The 22,018-nt window shown below is 44.1% G+C and overlaps 1 protein-coding gene and 1 long non-coding RNA gene across 7 annotated transcripts in view; one reads left to right on the top strand and one right to left on the bottom strand.

The window, feature by feature from the left end:
- The window catches only part of AKTIP (AKT interacting protein), a 19,853-nt gene extending 10,752 nt beyond the window's left edge, over positions 1 to 9,101 (bottom strand). For 2 of the 6 annotated variants that reach the window (XR_002101231.1, XR_002101232.1), the window contains exons 1-2: positions 8,508 to 8,679; positions 2,563 to 2,672 (exon numbers count right to left, since the gene is read on the bottom strand). Coding sequence is in view for 4 of the 6 variants with exons in the window: in XM_019535715.1 (XP_019391260.1) it covers positions 2,563 to 2,604 (42 nt within the window). In the remaining 2 variants the exon portion in view is untranslated. Of the gene's footprint in view, positions 1 to 2,562; positions 2,673 to 8,250; positions 8,271 to 8,507; positions 8,680 to 8,741 lie in introns of those variants that run through there. The other 4 variants (XM_019535715.1, XM_019535717.1, XM_019535714.1 and 1 more) reach the window with 4 other exon arrangements.
- LOC109310517 overlaps positions 1 to 14,204 on the top strand; it is a 24,011-nt gene extending 9,807 nt beyond the window's left edge. Inside the window, exons 2-3 of the long non-coding RNA XR_002101233.1 lie at positions 3,256 to 3,262; positions 14,194 to 14,204. This is a non-coding gene — a long non-coding RNA (uncharacterized LOC109310517). The remainder of the gene's footprint in view (positions 1 to 3,255; positions 3,263 to 14,193) is intronic.
- The last annotated feature ends 7,814 nt before the right edge of the window (positions 14,205 to 22,018 follow it).

Raw genomic sequence — 22,018 nt, 5'->3', positions numbered from 1 at the left:
AGAAGGGGTGGTTTAAACCCACACATTGGCTCACATGGGACCCCAGCCTGGGTCTCCCTGGGAAGTGAGGGTGGGGACAGACTCTGCTTGAGCAGGGAACAGTGTGGGCAAAAGTCTAGCAGGGACTGCCTCCCCCACAGCAGACCCCAGTAGGTTTAAGTCGCCTGCTCCCTCCCCACCTCAGTGTACTGGCCCCGCACCAGGGTGCAGCCATGCTACCTGCTCTTCACTTGAGTGCAAAGTAGGGGCAAAAGCCTGGTAACGGTTCACCCCCTCTCCCCATGCAGGGAACCTGAGGGCAAAATGTCAGGAAGCAGGGGGGGCAAAAACTTGGCAGGGACTGCCCCTCATTGACAGACCCTAGCTGGGGTCTTGTGCAGACCAGATCCCTCTCAGCATGGTTGCTCAGGGCCAGGAGTGAGGATAAGCCTGGCAGCTTCCCCAGCAGACCTGGGCTGGAGCCCCATGTGGGCCAGGGTTTAAAGTCCCCTTCCCAGTGTGCTGGTCCCAGGCTGGGGCCTGACCACATCCCCCCCCCTCCCCACTTAAAGCAGGGAGAAGGGGGGGGAAAAAGCCTTGGAGAGCTTCTCTCCCAGCTTCCCTCCCTTCCCTTTGGTAGCAAACAGCAGACTGGGAGGCACGCTCTAGCGCCCCCCAGCTTCAGGCCTGAGCCACTGCAGGCATGTGGGCTGCATTTCTGGAATCAAAAGTGACTGTCTGTTGACTTGCTTCTCTGTTCAGTCCAAGCAGTTTAGACTAATCTGCAAAAGTTGAATCAATTCAGCCTCTGGCATTCTGACCATCTGCATTTAGCCCCTGAGGGCAAACCCTCCCAAATCATACCAGTGTGTTTCCTAATCCCATTCACATATCAGTGTACATAAGACCTCTTCCCATTCATCCCCTCCCAAATAGCTACTCACTCCCATGTCCCTACTTCTCACCCAAGGGAGATCCCTCTCCTCCTACCCCCTCCCCGCAGTGTCCCTTCCAACCCACACCTCTCTCCTACTAGGATCTGTGGCTGTCCCCAAAAGACACACACATCCCTCCCTTTGCTTCCAATAAACACAACACTGAATTCAAAAAACCTAACACAGAAACAAAGAAAGACCTTCTGCCCGTGCCTCCATCCCCAGTGAAGGGCAGTGCCCAAGGGCAACTTCAGGAGTCATCTGGTAGCCTTTTTGTCAATGCTTTAAAGCAACACTTTTGAACTGGTGTGCCAAGGCACGCTGGTGTGCCAGGAGAAGACTCGCACATGTGTTGGCTGTGGGACAAAAAGACCAGCCAAACAGAAGGAAGTTCATCTACTGCATGTGTTGGCTGTGGGGGATGCACTGTTTGCCAGCCTCTGAACAGCGGTGCCATGAAATTTTGCCACAGCCATGAGCTACAATGAGCACATGGGAAATGCCTTAACAGGTGTACCACAGAAAGGTTGAGAAACACTGCTTTAAAGCACTGTCACCATAAGCACCCAAGTTATTCATAATTTGAAGGATATATGCTTATTTCACTAACCTAAATAAAAAGATGTTCTCACCTAAATGGAAGGAAGGCTACACTTAGAAGCACAACACCTGTAGTGATCAGTAATCATGTGCATAAGTTTAGCAATACAGCTCCAGTTTGAGAAGGCATGTTTATCACAAATTAGTCAAATTAATGCAAAATCCATGACAGTAAAACTATGGCTTTCCCTAGCATTCTTACTTGACTGACTCCACACTTATGACTTGCATATAAGAGTCCTTTAACAGACAGTTTAGAGAAGAAAAAATCCTCACATCTGTATAAGTCAAGTATTCCTATCTAAATTCTCATCGCTATGGCCATTAGCCACCCTCTGAAGGCTGGAAAGAAAGCAAACTATAAAGGTAGGTTTTTGATCCATAGGTACAATTACAATCAGCCACATGAGAAGCAAACTACTGTGACAGCAAGCTATGCTTTTTCTTCCCCAGCAGAGCTGAAGATAGATAGCTGCAAATAGCAGGTTGTAATAATCATTTAAGTAAATGATGTTGATGGGTTTTAAAGGAATCTCTAGTAGGGTGCAAAAGGTTTTTTAAGTTTTACAAGAAAAAGGTCTAGTTACATCTTAACCATTGGTTTAACCCAGAGCATCAATACCATAAAAACTGTAACAAGTTTGGCTAAGAGCAGCAACACAGCTCAAGTTACCAATATCTGTCTCTGAGGTGTTCACAAATTTGAGCTTCATGTAAGGATTCCAAGCTACAAGTAATGTAGACATTATGCTGCAGTAAAAGCAGCACATCAGACACTTTCACCAGAGTGCAATCTTAGCCACAGACTACTGCTACTTCCCATTGTACCTCTAGAATTATCCAGGTTGGACTAAAGGCTTAGTATTTTTATAATCCTCTTAAGGAGATTTCCTTCCCAATTTGGAACCCGTGAGATCCCAATTGTAGTTATTTTATATAGTTATTGGGGTAATTTAAGTTTACATTTGTTTTGCAATACTGTCCAGGGCAGTTTGAAGAGGGATGAACAGCTCTGTAATGAATATGCTCCATTCATTACAATATCTACCTTGCGTGCAGAACTTGTAGACATGCTCCAGAAAGGGTTCATAACGTGTATGCCAAGCAAAGGACAACTTCTCTATGTCTTCAGACTCTCCAATGAAGTCACTCTCTTTCCTTAAAAACAAACAAACAAACAAAACAAAAAACACCAAAAAAACCACAGGATTAGATAATAGAGAGTCTGCATCTTAACAGGCAAGCAACATGTATTTAGGGACATATCTAATAGTTAATTAAAATGAAGTAAATCCAACAGAAGTTTCTACTATAGCAGCAGACAACTTCAACAAGTTTTTAACATTTCCTCTTCATTAAATACAAAAACATTCATTCAGACGCCTCTATTTTTTGTCTGCACTTTTTTTTGCAAGGATGCACATTGTAAAGGACCTGAACTTTTCAAGTAGTTTTCTTACCTTTCTGTTGGACACGGTTCATCCATCAAGTAAGACTGGAGGACCTAATACAGTTTTTTAAAGTTTGAGGTCCAACACTGGATAGCACTCCAATGACTTATTTTATAGCTTAGCCAAGTTTCATCCCTTGTATGTTCTGCTGACTTTGTACGCCCTTTAAGTATGCTAGTTTGGAAATCTTCTGCCATTCCCAGTGAAGGAATGTATCCACCCATTGTGCTTGCATCATGCACAAGTCATTTTGTTTTCAGCTGTACTGAAAAGCAGCCAGAAATAGACAGGGCAAGAGTACAGAAGTCTCTCTGTAGCTTTTTAAAACAGTTTTTCATTATAAACAGTCATGCTTAGTATTATGAGCAGTCGTAATAGTAAGGACTTCAACCATACTGACAATTTCTTTGTGACATCTACTGCTTGTATCTTTGTCTCTAGAGCTCCCCTCCCCCTGCTAGGCAAGGAACTTTTATCCTCTTTAAAAGAGCCTTGCTATTGTTTGCATAAAAGCTCTCTTCAGCAGCTCCTCTCATCTGGCACAGCCCTTTTCTCCACCTCCTTTTCCAACTCTGCCTCTTTCCATTCTGTTTTTTTCTATTTCTGGCTGCAGTACCTAAAGTATTTGGGGACAGTTCATTTCATATAAATCCTTTCAAATAAAATTGTTGAATAACCTTTATGTCAATTTTCTACATCCCATTATTTAATTATTAGCATCCTTGACTACTAGTTAACTACTTCCCTGACCAAGAAGTAGTCATCAGTCAATACTAATGGTATTTCCCCCACTCCAGCCCCCAATCCCAAGCCCTCCACAGTTGCTTGTAAAAGTAACATAAAAAGGAAGGAGCACTCCTAGTTGCACTGGACAGCTTTCTGCAAACCATATTGGTCTTCTCTTAAAACAGTTGTTCAGATTTACCAAAATTGTTTATAAGAGCATTAATACTTGCAGAATTCCCTCCACACTACTGCTGCTCTGATTCTGATGTATAGGTCAGCGTTTCCCAACCAAGGTGCTGTGGCACACTGGTGTGCTGTCAGACACAAACAGGTGTGCTGCAGAGTCTTGTAAGAGTCACAAATAAATGAATAAATGAACGCTCCATCTGAAACAGTCTTGAGGGGCATAGCTCCCAGTGGGGTGGGACTCCAGTCAGTGCCACACACCTCCCCCTCCCACGCCCTGCAGACCGGGGTGCGGGTGGTGACAGCAGCCACATTATTTGTTGGGGGCAGAGCAAGGGGGTGATGTGCCGCAATTTTTTTTTTTATTTATTTATGTAAGTGTGCCATGGGATGGAAGAGGCTGGGAAACACTGATCTAGGTCATAACCACTAGTTAGGGACCTACTTAAGTTGCAGCTAGACAAACGGTTTCTCACAGTCTGCTCATGGCATGTAGAGCTAAGTTTGCAAGTGTTTTGTGGTGGCCTCACTCCTCAGGGGGTGGAGGGACAAGGGGGCGGGTACCATCTTATCTGCTGCTCTTCCTGCTGTCCTGCCAGCTGGTGCCTTCCCCTTCTGCCAGCAAGGACTGCTGGTGTCCACTGAGGAGCCAGCACTTTTTTATTACGGTTTTTGTTGTTGTTGTTGATTTCAAGGGTATTGCAGACAGTCGTGGATTTCACTGTTTCAAAGGAATCCACGAAACCACAAATTAAGTAGATTAAACCGATAGTTTAAATGCAAAACAGAATTGAAACAAACATTAAGATTTCAAGCCCTTAAACCTCAGCGCCTCGCCTAGTTACACAAAGAGAGCGTGGGTGAGCAATGACACCCTGTAACAGAGGTGGTTACTCCAGGTTTGTCTGAAGTCAGGCAGAAGGCAGGGCAGGATAGCACTTGAGAGATTATCTGGTTCAGAGAGGCATAAGCTTTCATAGGCAATAGCCTACTTTATCAGAATGCTTTTTAACATGCATCATGCATACACCTCCCAGCTAGAGGCCTTACATTAGGCACATTCAGCAGGAAAGTCCTTATAATGCAACCAATGCTACATGCTGAAACAGAAGTACAAATGCTCTCTACTGGGTATACTGCCTACATCTTCTAGGACAGCACTTCAATATTTTTAGGCTCAAGGCACCCCACAAAAAAAATGCCAGCAATTTTTTTGTGGCAAATAACTCAGGAAGACCACAACAGATTCAACATCACAACAGATGTTTTTGACACTAGATTCTCATTTGAAATCTCTGGGTTTGTCTTTTGAATTATACATAGGTGTTCACATACCTAGCAGTATTAATAGCGTTGTGGCATCCTGATCAAGAATCACTGCTCTAGAAGGTGGTTATGCATAGTACATTTTTCAGGATGACACTAGCCAAAATCATGCTTGCAAGCTTGTTATTTTACAGACTCCTGTGTAATGGATCAATAAGAACTGTTTTTACCTCAGCACAAGAGGTGTACCGTTTTATCTACAAGAGAAAACCAAAGGTATATTGTTATGCACTGCAAAACCATGAATGAATTCATAGGTCCAGGATGCCTTCTAGGTAGAGTAGAGAGAATAACTGCTAAACAGCTTCTGATGTTCACATTCTACATTATCCCCAATAAGTCCAAAAAAAGCAACATCCTTAATACAAAAGCCTACCTTACAACTACTAGCTTTACTAGCATGCAGAAATGAATACACAAAAATAGGATTACCATTTACTCCTTGCACAAACTGCACATGGAGGAATTTGGACTGCTACTGCATGCAAAATGAAATTTTTACTCAACTCACCGGCTCTTTCAAGCTGGTATCTCTTGCAAGAGCCATTTCAAAAATTATCTCTCCTTAGCATTTCTACACTGCTTCCCCTACCACCAGCCTTCAGCAAGGATTAGGAAAGACATTTTGGGACATCCAGTCACAGCAGCACCTGGCATACGACAGACCGCTGACACAAGATGTCGCAGGTACAAGTTTACAATCCCCCGGTCCTTGGGGAATATACAATAACTACATATGAGGCTCAATATTTTTCAGTCATTCAATTCCCACTTTTACTGCCATTGCTGCAGTAAATTAGCACAGTCCAGTACCTGTGCATGTTTCATAACAGTGAACATAGTAGTTTACATCCAGTCCCAGCTGCCTAAGGTTAATAAGAACCGCATTTTGCAGGCAAGAAAATTAAAGTATTCAAGATTGCCATTCTCGAGTTACACTAATCATATCCCATAACATTATCAAATATACAGTTATCAGGAACCATTTTAATGCCCCTTGTATTCAGCTGCATTAATATAAACAAAGGTAATCCTCCTAGATAGCTCTTAATACCTCACTCAAGGTCTAGACCTTGATAAGCAAGAGCCTCTAGATTTTTGTTGTTTTAAACATGGTTGAAATGCATCACTTTTTCTAATTGAGCTGGCCTGGATTCCAGCACCCAATGCATTTACAATTCATTCTTTGCCGAGGTCTGAAGCAAGCTTACACTATGCCCACCAAAAGACAACCATCACAATAGAGGATCTCATTCTTTTCATTTTTTTTAATCTAAAACACTACTTATAGCAAGAGACCTAACTTTCTATCTTAATGATACAATCTTGCATTGACTTTTGTTTTCTTTTTTATATCACACACGTTTTATTTTTAAACAAACAACAAATGAATACAAGGTTGAAAGCCTAGTGCACCAAACTAAGAATCTCTTTCTCCTGGACTCTTAAAGCCGCTTCATTTGCTCCAATAAAACTTTTTAAAACATTCCCAAATAGAAACTCTGCCCCTCGTGTCCAAGATCTCTTCAGATACTCTAGTCATTTTTATTACTGGAAACCACTACAGACAAGTCAAGGCGGGTAAACACAAGTTGCTAAGAAAAAAAAAAAAGTCCACAGAATTTGAGCTTCTCTCTATCATGCTTTGACAATGCACCAATTTAAGTCACATTTGACCTTTGATTACTTGACATATATATGGTTTCCCTCTTGTCTACAAGATGCAAAGGTCAGAAGTACGTGTAAGGCTGTAAACAGATGATGCCTTTGTACCACCATAAAAACTGTTATAGCAACAAAAACCAAACGGGGTCCAGGTCCTTTGTCACAGCACAAAGCCCCTATAATTTGTGGCTGCAACACAGGTGGTATGATTTTGTGCTACTACTTTGCAGTCAACATCTGTTTGGTTCAGGATGGGAGAGAACGCAAGCAAACACAGAGCTACCAGCACTCTGCAGCCGTCCCTGGCACATGCTTTCAGGCCTTCATAGGCCCAATCCCACACCCCATCTGGGACACGTATATCAATATTCCAACATGGCCCTGGAGCCAAGGCTGCCACAATCAGCCAATTGGCAGTCCCAGCCCCAACACTGCACTGAAGTTAGCTCAAGACTCCAGGCATGCATCTCGATGAACACAAAAACTCCAGTTTCCCCACTACCAGAGGAGTGCCCAGGGATTCCCCAAGCCCTCCCCTACTAGTGAGAAAAATTCCTCTTCCCATTTGCAAAGGGGGGCCCTCAAGCATTGCCCCACAAAACCAGGCCTTGGCTGCTCCAAGCAGTGACCCTGCAGGACAGTGGGCAACGTCTGGTTCCACCCAAAGAAGGAGATCAGCTGTGCTGACATGACTGATGTGCTTTGTTTTCATACCAATGTCAACCTTGCTGGACTCAAGACGCCCCTTGGAAGAAGCCAGCTTAGTTTTCATTTGATTTTTTGACTTTAAAATTATATACATACATCTATACACACACTCGGATCAACAGTGTTAAAAGCATCCTGCCCTGTGGTGGGCTTTTGGAGCTCTTCATGATAGACAGATAGATCAATCACAGCGAGCTCCAGAAGCCCACCACAGGGCAGGATGCTTGTAGCACTGCCGAGTCCTGTGGGACATGGGGATTTACCTCATTAATCTAAAGATGTTCATGCTGCCTTGCATCCTGCATGATCTGTGAGAGGATCAAGGGCGCCCTGTCAAGAAGGGTCACCACTTTATACCCAAGAGTATCTAGAAGCTCCAGTGCCACTAGCAAAAGAGGCAGCTCGGGAGCAAGCTGCAGAGGCAGGACAGGGGCAGCACGAGGCGGGGGTGGGTGGAAATGCCTCTGACTGGTTCCACTCGTTTGCCAGCCGCATTCCTGTCATGCCCTCCATGCAAGGGCCTCCGCCCCAGGCCCTCAGCCCCACAGCAGGTCCTGCAACACCAGCCCCCCAAGTGTGCAGCCTGAGGAGGGACTGCAGCAAGGTCCGAAGGAGGCCAGGCAGGGGCTCCTCACAGCCAGGCTGCTGTAGGACTGAAGTCCGCTAGACCCTGCCCGGGGCGTCCCGGCTCTGCCAGCTGGGCACCGGGCTCGCACCACCGGCCGCAGCCGCCGCCCCGCGCGACGCACCTGCAGCGGCCGCCCGCAGGTACCAGGCCCTGGCGCTCGCCCCACGAGGGCCGCCCGGGCGTCGCTGCCAGCTCTCCGCCCGCTGCGGGGACTGTCCCCCTTCCGGCCACCGTTGCCGCTCCGCGGACGGGGAGGAGGAGGAGGAGGAGCAGCCCCGGAGAATGGGGCGGGGCCCAACTCACCGCTTGTGCTCCCGACCGACAGCGCAGCCGAGCCCCGCCGGCAGCGCCTCCTTTACCGGCCGCGGCCCACCCCGCCGCGGCGCATATCCGCCCGGCAGCCCGCAGCCACTGGCCACCGCATCAGCCAATCACGGACTGGCGCTTCCGGGCAGCGGCGCCACTGCGGCAGGGCCTCAGGACAGCAGCCAATCAGGGCGTCCTGCCCTTTCAGTGACGCAACAGCGAGGCCACAACCTGTTACCTAGGTGCGCTCACGGTGACCATGAGGAACGCTGTGTCTGCGATGGGGATTGGCCGCAGGACCTGTCCGTCTCGGGGTGGAGAGTTCTGGGTGACTGGGATTGTCTGGCGCACCTGCCATTCCCTGAGGGCGGGGCAGATCGTGGGAGCCGAACATCAGAAAGACTCTGATTGGCTGATCTACCTGTCACTCCCGAAGGACACGCCTCTCAGGTTGCTCTCAGGCATTAGTGATTCTGATTGGTTAGCAGGTCCACTGATTCGCAGAGGATCGCTGCGATTCTGCGTGACTGTGATTGGCCAGCAGAACTGTCGCTTCCTGAGGAGAGCTGGGATTGGCTAACAGAATTCTCCCTCACTCAAGGCAGGACTGTCCCGGTGGACTGGGCTATTGGGGTTTGCCTCACTGGGACTGGCTGGGCGCTGTCCACTGGTAAAACGCCCTTTCTTCCGAGCTCCGCTCTGCGTCCCTGCCTTGCGTCCTGGCTCCCTGCTGGGCCTAGCTCGAGCTTTCCCGGCTTGGGCTCGAGTGTGTCGGGTCCGGGGTGGCCCGTGGGGCCGGAGCCTGGAAACAGCCTCCATGTCTGACCTTGCCACTGGCCCTGTACGGTGCCGTTCACATGACAACAAGCCCTCTCGTATTGTGGCATCGCAGCTTGCACCCGCTTTGGATTCCTCTCCACCCAGGTTTTAAAACCAGCTGCCTGGCAGGGGCAGCCACGTTCTCTTCTCACCTCACTTGTGGCAATGGCTTGCTGTAATCTATCTGACCCCTTGTAAGCTCTTCCTTGCATAGGTGTTAAAGACCCTTTTTTCTTTCTAAGGCTCCTGATGTTCCAAAATGATCCTTTGTTCTGCTGTTTGCTGCTCCTGGTAACAAAGCTCCTATTTCAGAGCCCTAGAGGTCATTTTTAATTAATTCCTATGAAGTTACATTGGTTTTGTTTCAATCCTAAACTAAATAATATACAGCTCCAGCCCCCTAGCTTATTACTAAAGCTTCTAGTTTATTTTTTAACTGAAGAAAAATGTGTTGCTTTGCATGTGACAGTGCACCTCACCATCTGCACCCCGTTTTGAAAATCCTAGCTCCACCCCTGGGCACAGTTTTGTTGCATTGGATCTGAGTGAAACTGCTTCACTGTGACCAGCAGCACAGGCCACTGGGCAGGGGAGCACCATCTCTTCAGCTGGTTCAGGAGTTAAGTTTTTAATTTTCTTGGCAATCTGGAAAAATAACAGTTGCTGCCATGGCCATAAGTGTGGAGAGCTGGAAATCACTACTGCCCCATGTGTTGACACTGGCCCCAGTACCCAGCTACCCCACTACACCGCTGCCTGAGCACCTGATTCACTCAGCATTTAAGTGTAATCATGTTATACTCTTGCAAAATGAGTGTACAAGGCTAATTTGGTAGCATTTTATAAATACGGAATTTGCTTTCCACTGCATTAATTCTTATTTTTAATAACATTCTTCCTTTACAGAAAGAGTGTGATTTATCCTTGTGCTGTATCGTGTAGATTATTTATACTGCTTCACTGTGGGAGGATTTAGGTTATTCTGGAGAAAACAGAAAACATACCTAATAAAATCACAAAAGCAGGCATCTAATACAGCATACCTTTAACTCTAATGATTTCATTGCTAGAAGCAGTGGGATCTCTCTTTTACACTAGAATTGGACCTTTGAACAGCAACTACAAATTTGGTCAATTGAGTGGTGGTTTTGTGGTGCAGACAAAGATCCATTAGTGGCTAAATTAAAACCACCAGACTCACTTGACTTGTAATCTAAAGCAGATTTGAAAAGAGGTCACTGGAAGCAAAAAACTGCTCTGACAATCCATATTGTTGCCTAGTCTCTGGGAGAGGTTTATTCGAGAAAGAAACTGTAATGTTTCTACTTAAGAACAGAATCATCCTTTATCATCCTTAAATTGATTTTCAGTTCTAATATACTATATGCAAAAGTTACTACAAGACTTAAGTTAGAGAGCATTCAGCTAAACTACATGGATATTTCATCCAGACAGATCATTTTAACACTTTTTATCAGTGTCGGAGATACTAGTTCAGAAAAAGGTTACTGGACTGTAAATATAAGAAAGCTGGTTAAGAAAGCTTCAAAGGAAAAAAATAGGACAGTTTTCTTTTTTCTAGAATCAGTAAGCTATGAATTATGTTCACTCTTAACCAGTTCAGGAACACTCAGTGGAAAATATAATTAACATTGTTATATAATCTAAGGAACGCATGCAACCTGAATATATTCAAGATATTTTATTGGTGATAGTTTTATGAGCCATCAGACTCTTGGCACCTTTGTTAAGCTGCAAACTGATTACGTCACTTAGGTTTTCCAAACATCTCTGATTGATTGTACACATGACAAACTTTAAATAGATCTTTCCCTGACTTAACTGATACAAACCAGCTCTAATATGCAACTATCAGACCCAACTGCACATTACACTTAAGGCATGATTAACCAGTTAGTTATGTCTTAATTGGTCACCTGGCCACACAATTAATGGCATGACAAGAAGAGGAGTAAATTCCAAAGTTATTCCACAGAATATGTGTAATAACTGTGTAGCTGCTTCCTATCATGCCATTAATTCAACATGTGGTCAGGGGCCCCTGTGGCTGGGAGCCCTGTCTGCTACTCAGAGCTCCCAGCTGGGGGTGGGCTTATGTGCACCCTCAAGCCTGGCAGCTGCCAACTGATGTGGGCTCCCAGATGCAGGAGCTCTGTGGCTGGGAGCCCCATCAGCTGATAGGACTCCCAGCAACAGGGGCTCCCCATGCATCTGTGTTGCTCATGGTGTCCCAGTGGCAGAGATGTTCTGTGCATCCCCACATCTGAGAGGCCCCACCTCACACTGTGTCTCAACTATCCCAACCACGTCAGCTGCAGTCACCCTGCCATGAGGACACATGGGGCACCCTGACAGTTGGAAGCCCAGGTCAGCTGAGGGTACTCCCAGCCACAGGAGCCTGCTTCTTGCTGGTGCAAGGAGAGGCGAAGATCAGGTTCCCCTGCACCACAATAAGGCATGATGGGATCTGATTCACAATCCCACAATCACACTTCCTGCCATGCACATGTGGCATGGCAGGAAGTACATTTGTGTGGCTTGTGCATGAGATCCCATCACATCTTTACCTGCATGGGTAAAGAAGCCCTCAGTGAATGCTTTTTGCCTATATTAGTTTAGCTCTATCCTGGTGCAAATAAGCAAAACAGAAGTTAAACTGGTGGGAATCTGTTCTTTCCTAATCTAGAATTTATTTAAGCAAGTTTACAAAAATGATAAACCTAAGTTAAAGCCATTTGTCAAGGTTTGGAAAATGACAGCAAAATCAATGCTATCTCAGAGTCTATAAATCAGGGGAAATGACAGATCAAGTAATACAGGTTTTAAGGTTCCTATAATATCACCACAATGGATCATGCCTTGGTCACCACTTGTCTTAATTATCATACCCTTCTCCTCTCTGCTCATCTTCAAAATGCTGCTCTTTAATCTTATGGAAATGTTATTAAAGTCATTTTCTTCTCTTGATGAGGAAACCACACCAGTAACCACCATCCTTGGAATCAAACGCATATATATGTTTTAGTTTGAGTTTATTAATAACATTCAGTGAATTGTGAAGGCTTATATAGTTTATGTATTGCTACATTGTAAATCTATACCCTTCCTAAAACCTATTAACCAGAATCTTAATTCTCTCAAATTCTTATTTCTGGAAATATGTTAATTATGCTGGGTTAGTATCACCATGCATAGTAAGAAGTCCTAGCCAAGGAAAGATACATATCAAAGATAAAGCTCTACTTTTAGGAATTGCTGTCTTTCAAGGATGACCAAGAAACTAAATTAGACTGGCTGTCAGAGGTTCAGAAAGTAAGGAAGCTTCTTGAAGCTCCCAGACCTTTTTGCTTAATGTGGCAGAGCACTGTTGGTGCCTGCCACTTTAAGGGCTGAGTCAAGCACCCAGCAGGTGCTTGATTGTGACAGCCATTTTAGAACCATGGCTGCCTATATAAACAGAGCAGCCTGCTGCTGGTGAACAGAAATGTCATCGGGCTGAACTGCTGATTGGAACATCTGCAGGTAGGAAGAGGAGGCACTTGGTCCTGGGCATGACCTAAAACTGCACCCTGCCAGGGATGGGTGATCTGATGGGGCTCCCAGTGGCATGGGAGCCCCCAGGAAATACCAGACCAGTTACCACCCCAGTAGATGGTAGGTAGAGGTGCCTCAGTAACCCCTAGCCCCAACAGTACTATGGGTAGAAGTTGGGGCCAGGCATGGCTATGGCCACCTGAGCCTCTACCAGGGAGGGAAGCCCCATAGCCCTAGGGAGGAGACAGAGGTATGGAGCCCTGGGGAGAGGGCAGAGATGAGGAGCCCCAGTGAAAAGGGGAAACCAGAGGACTGAAAGCCCAGAATGTGTGTGTGTGTGGATTTGTGTAAAGTTGCCCTGGGAGGGGCCAGGGCAAGCTTGGCCCAGGTCAGGTAACTGGCTGGCCACTACCCTAGTGAGGGTTGTGGGAAGAGGCCCAAAAGACAGTATGTCTGCTACCCAAGGTGTGCACTAGATAAAGCCCATGGCATAAAGGGGTGACTCTGAGAGGGGGCAAGGTGACTGTAAGTTGTCGATGCATGAAAGAGACCCTGTGAGAGGATGGAGTGTGGGAGGCCCTAGTGGGAGGAGGGTGGTATGAGTGCATGTATGAATGAGGCCTGACAATGAGGGCTAAGGTTGGTCTGGCTGTAGGCTGGGAGCATTGTGTCACCTGGATGCCATCTGCGAGGCTTGGGCTGCGGTGTAGGGGAGGATCAAAGCTGCAGAGAGCACCCCCTGGCATCAGGGCAAGAATGGGCAACCTCCTGCCTAATTAGAACCAATTATGAAACAATGAGGTGTGGCAGGAGAGTGAGGTGGGCAGTTAGCCCAGGAACAGGTGGGTGGGCCAATGATGGATTGGGCTGGAGTGGGCCCTGTACACGGAGCAACATCTTTTCTACATAAACTAGACCTTTTGACACTCACTTTGGGGAAAAGACTAAGACAATTTCTATACCATGCTGCCTTCGTCCCCATTGCCAACTGGCTAGAGCATATGCATACCCACATGATTCTGGCAGTTCCTCTCAAGTCCATGACAGCAGACTCTGGGTGCATCTACACAAGATGTCTACTATGGAGCTAATTAGGCAACTCCATAGTAAACATCTCAGCATCTGCACATTCAGTGCTATTTAGGACAAGGACTAATCTGCAGCAGAGTTTTTTTACTCTGCAGCAACATACATGTAGACACTGACAGGGCTGGATAGGTCACAAGGGTGCTTCAGTGCAGGGGCTGCCTGCTGGCTAGCTCCACACTGGATCACACTTGTGCCCCAGCCTGTCCCTCTACAGCATGAGCCAACATGCTGAGCTAGAGAAGCCCATGGATGCTTGGCTAACCTCCCTGGGCTCCCTGCCAGCTGGGGCTGCTCTGACCTGGCTCAACATGCTGCGGTCCCAGGCGCATGTGTAAATGCAGCACCTGGGAGCAATAAACTCTGGCACAATATGCGTCAGAGTTTATTTCTGCACACTCATATGAAAGTGTAGATGTGCCCTCTGGAAAGGCACTAACTACTGCCTGGACCACAGCAACTAACTAAAAGCAGAGGATGCCTTCATATGTCTTCAGCTGGCTGTCTTTTGGCATAGAAGTCTTACTCCTGTCAGAACTCTGTGAATAGACTGAAATGATCTGTTGCCCAGGAGGACTTGAGAGAGGCTAAGACCATTCTGATTCCTTTCCTTTTTTGTGTCCTTGGCTAAATACAGACAGTCAAAAAGCCTGAAGCTGAGTCGATTCAATCTTCACAGGTTAGTCTAAGCTGCGTAGACTGAACTGATAAGCAAGTCAACATACGTTCACATTTTGATTCTGGAAATGCAGCCACATGCTTGCAGTGACCCAGACTAGAAGCTGAAGGGTGCTGGAGCACACCTCCCTGCTCACCTGGAGCTTGGGCCAAGGCTAACCTGCCCACCCTGAGAGAAGGGGTTTGCAGGGGAGGTGCAAAGCATCCTGGGATGCTGGGGGACTGTGAGTTAACTTGAATCTTGAGAAGATCTGGGACAGAATTTCAATAAACTGATAACCTAAATCAGTTAAGTCTGATACTACATTCGTCCAGGTTTATCTTAAACCAGTTTCAGCCATCTTGAAAGTGGTTTATGTGCACTGATTTCTGATGGGTTATAGATTTGAACCAGTTTCTGATCACTTATACCAATTTATGTGTAACATCTGTCCCTACCACTTCTTGTGACAAGGTATTTAGCAGAATTCAGATTCATTGGAACCTGTTAGGGTTGCACTGGGAGTGCTTCGGCTATGGCCTTGAACTCTAATCTCTGGGCTGTCAACCATGCACCTTAGTGCCTGCCCCACCCCAGCCCCATAGAGTATTCTGCTGCTTTATACTAAGTGCCTTGTCCTACTAGGACCCCAGGGCATCACCACTTCCTGCTTCTCCAGCTGTATTTTGAAAAGATGAGACCTACTCAATTATTTCAAAAAATACTCTCAGATGCCGCCTCAGGAATGGCTTCCAGCTTTTGGATCCCAAATAAACTGTTGCTGTCCTAACTTAGGTGTTGATGCTATAGATTGGGATGGGAGTTCAGATACACCCCTTTGCTTGGCATTTCCTGCAGGCTAGCTCCAGTCAGTTCTCCATTCGGCATACAGGGTTCTGAAACTCTTCTGAGGTGTTCTGTTATAGAGCGACCTGCCTGCTTGTCTCGGGGCTCTGAATTCCACTCCAAGGGCCCGCACCTATATTTGAACATGGCAGCATCTATTGTATATTAGAACTAGCCATAACTCTTCAACTATTCTTTGGAAAGATTGGGAGTTTATATGAGAAGTGTATTTTGGGGATGATTTGTATGTATGCTTATAGTGATATATGGCTATATCACAATGGCAATGTACAGAATTTTCAGATTAAACTCGCTACAAAGAGGCAGGTATTAGTAGGAGAATGTTTTATTCTTCCTCAGATACAATATTCTTTACACTATAAAAGAAAACATAATCTTAAAACCTATTTTAAAGTAGGATGCATGTTTATTGCCATAGCAAGCACACCCTACAGTATTTTATGATCTGTACTTTAGAATCCAAATAATCTATGATCCACCTCTGACTTCAACAAAGTTATTATTAGAATTAGGATCTTACTATATTGTACATAACACTCTCTTAAAAAAAAAAAAAAAAAACACTAGATGCCCCATGCAGCATTGCTTGCATGAAAATCCAGTGAGCCAATTCTTGCTTGAGACCACATTTTATTGTACTTCAACAGCTTTACAACACTTCCGCGTACACAAAATCCTGAAACATGTCACACTTCCTTACTGTAAGAGCTTTACAACACTTCCGTATACACAACATTCCTGGTTTTGTTACTCAAGTCAGCAGTCACTGCAAATCGGATGTTTTCTGGGTGGGAGATTCTGGAAGCAGTCCATGGGGGAAGACAGGATCCTGAAGGAACACTCCTCTTTTTAATGGTTTCCCTTGGGCTTTATTGATGGTCATGCTGAATGCCACCTGCATAGGGAACTGTCAATATGTCCATGTGAATGGAAATGTGTCGTCAGATGGTTTCAGTGCTATCTGAAGAATTAGTACTGTTCTTTCTGATTCAACAATTTTTGCCTTAAGTAGTCTGCTGTTGATGACTGATTGCACCAATAGCTGTGTTCCATTGCACAGACCATCCTTGGGGGCAAGGTTTCGCAGAAACATGATGAGCATCCCAGGCTTAAAATGGATCTGATGTAGAGGCAAACCTGACACCTCCATGGAATTCAGGTACTCAATTGGCACAGCCACAATACTTCCATCCTCTGGAAGAGCATCTGTGCTTGTACAAATCCATTCTTGGCCTGGAAATTTTGCCACAATAGCATTGTTGGTCTCCTGTATAATGGAGTAATATGACGCCAAAATAGCTCTTTCAGAGATCCATCCTGGATTTTGATAATTATCCGGTAGATTTGGAAATATCCATTCTATCATTGCTGAGAAATCCAGAGGCATGCAGAGCTCAGGAGGCAGGGTAATGATTTCATCAATATTTGGAACTTGGCCATTTCCCAGATCCCAAAGCCACTGAGCATATTTTGCACTTTGTGCATCAAAACCTCCCTTACGTATTCCCATGTTCTCACAAAGTTGAAAATCTGGAAGTGGTTCCACAATTCAGATCGCTCAAAACATTCCTGTACTACTTGTGGCTGTGAGACATTTTTCGCAACAGGCAGGATTTGCTGAAAATCCTATATCTCTGTCTCCTATATATCTCTATCTCTACATATCAAGAGCCCAGAACGAACCCAACACAGCTACCCCCTGCTAGAATGTTCGGTACCATAATGGCCTGAAGGGTAATGCTGCATGTAAGCCTGGCCGACAGGCAGCAACTCACCCACGCGCACACATCGGTGAACACAGTTCTCTCACCCAACTCCCTCTCCAAACAATTTCATCTATCGCAGTGAGGCTTCATACTTGCTAACGGAGACGGCACATGGTACACTTAATAGTATAGATTGGTGGTGCACAGTTTGCTGACCATAACTTCAGATGCAATTACTGTAAGTCATGCCTGCCCATGAAATACAGAGATCGCATGAGATGGAAACTCCTAATGAATTATTACTAGCTGTTGTTGTTATAAGTATTTATAAAAAGCATCAGATTAGATTCCAAGCCTCAGCAATGACCGAGATGGATACTTTGCTCTTTCTTTTTAAAAAGGTAATTATTTATATTGATGTATCTTATAGCTTTTAACTATATAAAAAGTATCAGTGCCTTAAAAAAAAAAAAAAAAAAAGGTTACCTGTTATCTATGTAAGGCTTGATCTTGCTTTCTTTTTAGTCAGTAGTACAATCACTAGCTGACTTCACAGTATATGAACTGGGTTTATAATCACAATTTAATCACAGATCTTCTTTTAGCTCAGGCAAGATTCCTGAATTTAACATTAAAATCATGTTCAGTGGTATCTTGCAATGCCCAAAATGACCATCACTCATTACCACTAATGTATGATCTTAGTAGTTTTTCCCTAGATTTTGTTGCTCATTTCCTTTCATGTTAGCCTAAATTATGATCTTACTCCCTGCTTTTGCACCAGACATATTCATGAAAAATAAGTAGAAATAATACTAAGGGAAACACTAGTTTTGATTTTTGGATGAGACTTTAAACTGAACCCCAACTGTTCTGCATGTTTAAAGACAACTGTATTATTTTACTCTGAAATAATTAGCACCAAGTGTTTTTTGACAACTCCATCTTTATTTTACATGCAAGGTGTAGGTCTCATCTACACCTTAAAGCTCAGTGCTTTAGATTTTGCAAGACTAGAAGAATGCACTGATAGGACAAAGATAAAAATTTCCATGCCCAGCACACTTTGACAAAAGCTTGTCTTAACTCATAAAAAAGAAAATTCTTTGTAATTGAATCCTTGTATCACTTATTCTTGTTTATCTTTGTATGAGGAGCATTCACATGCACTCAGCAGCATCATTAACTTGCAATCAAGACAAGAGCCATTGCTTAGATTGGGCGTCTGTATGACCAGAAAATAAATGAGGATAGTTGATGTCTGTCTGAAGTAGGAAGGAAGCCTGGTTTTGTACTATGCTCTTAGCACAGGATCCTGTCCTGTGGTCTGGTTACTGCACTCTTGGTGTCCACAAGCCTTGCAAAGATAATTTTATAGTTAGTTTTGTTTTGCTTTTTGAATATTGGTTTAATATAAGCATTTTATTATAAGAAACATTACATTGTACACATACTGCAAGACATTTTATTACTCAGAAATTGTGGTTGCATTAGTGCAATAGAGGACTTTTTTTATTTTCATGGAAGTCTAGATAACACCACGTACAACAGGGGTAGGTAACCCCCAGCACAGGTGCCAGTGTGGCATGCAAAGGCATTTTTCATGGCACACATGCCTCAGGGTGGACAGTGGGGAAGAGGCTGGTGCTGTGCTGCCACAACAAGGAAAAGGCCCCTTGCAGCTCTACCACCATTCTCCCCTCGCACTCTTACAAGTCGAAGTTGCAGGTGTTTTTGGCACTCTCCCTGAAAACCCTGCTGACCCCGGACCTGTAATATCCCTCCCTCACTCATGAATCCTGAAGCACAACAGACAGGAGAACCATCAAAACAGAAATATATCCTAGGTTGCATGGTGTGGAAAAAGGCTAGATTACATCAATGGAAGTTCTATAAATCTTTAATAATATTGTCTCTGATAAGGCCAAAGCAACAAAACCAGTTAGAGTAACGAGGGTCTAATAATATGAAAGAGGAACACAGAAGATGTCCTAACAATTCGGCCAAAAATATGGGAAAATTAAGTGAATCAGATTCTGCTCTCAGGTACATAATATGAATCTTGATGAACTCCACTGAAGAAAATGCATTCACACAGATTTTCAGTGGTAGTAAACTATAGCACAATCTGGTTCGTTCTTTGGATATTTCCACCGTGAACAATCTCTCTCATTTTACTTTAAACAGTTATATAAGCTGTATGTCTTATATTTATTTTCTAAGCTTCTAAAAGGTTTCTCTCTATATGGCTTCCTGTAGATATAAGTCTTACTATCTGTTTACAGAGGTACAAAAAATAATTATTTTCAACAGGTAACCACACAAACTCACACTTCATCCATTTCCAGTTATTTGGCCAGCCCTCCCTATTTCTAAAGAAAATATCTGAAAGATGACATTGCCCTTCTAGTGTAATCTGAAGACCAAACCCTTGTGGTTTGTTGGACCAGTTTGGGAGTCTTATTACAGACAAACATTTTATGCATACAATTGCCTAGACAACTACCCTATTATGTTCAGCAGAAGGAAAATCTGTTAAATCCAATGACTTCAGTTATTTCAAGACATTCTTAAGAGACAGTTTAAATCCTCATGTACGATGTAGATCTGCTTTCATCATAAAAGTCCCTGGGCCTACTTTTATAGTTGTTTGCTTTCCTTTTTGTAAATGTAAGCCTTTATTTTATTTTTAATATTATGGGTAGAACAACCATTTAATGATGGCATAGAAAAAAGAAATATGTAAAACCTATATAAAAAATACACATCTATACATTTCTGGAAAAACAAAACAAAAAAAACATCACACCAAAAAGAACAAGAGAGACTATGGTAGTAGAGCCATTTAGGCATACTTACTGCTATGTTTAAATGAATACTATTTTAGACATCTTGGCTTAGTTCCTATTGACTTTGTTTTGGGCCACAATTTCACCTTGTGGTGACAGCTGCCTTAGACATTACCTTAAACAGAAAGGTGTGAGGGACTGTTAAATAATATCTATTTAATTAGTTTAACAGAATTCTTGGTACCACTAGGTGGAGTTCTGCAGCTGTTCTATGTACGTATTCTAACCCAGGGCTGCTAAGTGACAGCAATACTTTATTGACTGAAACATGATATATACTGTATGACAGGAAGAACAGATCAGGGCCAAGTCTGAAGCCTGTACCTGTATTGAAATCCACAACAGCTCTGCATGAAGCCTAACAACAGAATAATTAATACTGAAAGCTGACTCGTGTCATTTATAGAAAATGTGTTTTTATTTGATAATTTATTAATATAACTTTGGTTCCCTAAGAATGTCAGGGTGAAAGATGGTATTTGCTAATATCAGGGCCTAAGGAAAAGCAATTACAAGAATACCAACAATAGTTAAAATATTTCATAACATAATTCCTTTGCGATTTGAACAAAACAAAAGACACATTGGCATTACTTGGCAAATAATGCTGAGTCTTATAATAGATACAGGGCACAGGCAGAAGTGTAGCTCCCCACTGTAACTCATAGTGCTTTACAGGAAGCACCTTGATCTACAGTATTCTACTGGCCAGCAGACATTCACTACTGGGTCCTGGGGGATTGAGTTGCAGTTTGGAGTGGCTGTGAGTCTGTGACCACTCTTCCCTAGCCCTGCCCCTCCCAGCACCTTCATAATGAGAGGAGGGGAACAGAACAGCAGGAACTTGGTCTGGGATTTGCCCAGCTGGTGCTGGAGGGTGGGGCAGGTGGATTGGAGCTCCCCACCCCCACAGGTTTGGGCACTAACACAAGTTAATGAAGTCACTCCGTTTTGGAGTGCCTCATGTAATGAGGGTTCAGATTGTTGCAGGATTGGGCCCTTTTAAAGCACTCTGCAGCCATGCACTTCTGTAAGGGCACAGCTGTAGAGCACTTCACGAGGTCAGTCATGTGACAATGTCACTTGTGTCAGCATCCGTAGTGCTATATTAGAGCAATCTTTGTGGACATTGTACTTCAGTCATTTTTTGATTCTAGTATCAGCTTAGTTTCTCCATATTGTTCTCCAATTACATTGAATAACAAATTATTTAATAAGACATGTAAAGTTTCTAGTAGCAGGGAATATCCTTTCTGTAAACCAGAGAGAAACTAACAAATCTCAGAAGCACAAGTTAGTACAGTGTTACGAGGATATTTAACAGCTGTTACATTCATTTTAAATCCATCTCTGATGAGGTCAGTGGGCAAAAGGTTAGTTTGCAGAAGGCAATGACAGAACTTATCCATCAGGGAAATAAGGGTTGTGCCACCTTTCTTAATTATGTCATCATCCCAAAACACAATATTCCAGTTCCTAATCCACATATGCAGCCCTGAAAAAATTAATGTAAATAACCTAAATTTAAGTCAGTACCTGGGAAAATCTTAGGTATCTGATGTTAAATTAATTTATTTTGATAGGATGGTGTAACAAGACCCCTTCCCTGTCCCATGGGTGCTGTGGACTGGTAGGTGCATGGACTTCCAAGGCTTTGGCCATACCTAGTTCTGTTTCTATCCCATTAGGGACTACAAGACCTGAAGAAGTGGAATGAAGAGGCAGTTGCAGTCTGGCCTCTGAACAAACCAGACCTTTCATCAGTGGGCTGTCTGGAGCAGACTACCAGAGGAAGGTTAGAGGCTACAGGACTGAGAATAATGGAAAAGGCCAGACTAGAGAGGCAACAACTGGATATTTAAATTAGGAAGGACATTCAGCATGTTATATAATACATGAGAATTTTGGGACTGTGGGTAAAACAAGAAGGTGATTGGCATTGCCTAGGTTGGAGAAACAAGCTAATTC

Source organism: Crocodylus porosus, unplaced genomic scaffold (assembly GCF_001723895.1).
Source record: "Crocodylus porosus isolate Cpor-Errol unplaced genomic scaffold, CroPor_comp1, whole genome shotgun sequence".
Lineage (NCBI taxonomy): Eukaryota > Metazoa > Chordata > Crocodylia > Crocodylidae > Crocodylus > Crocodylus porosus.
Note: the sequence above shows the minus strand (reverse complement) of the source record. Positions and strands in the feature narration are given on the sequence as shown.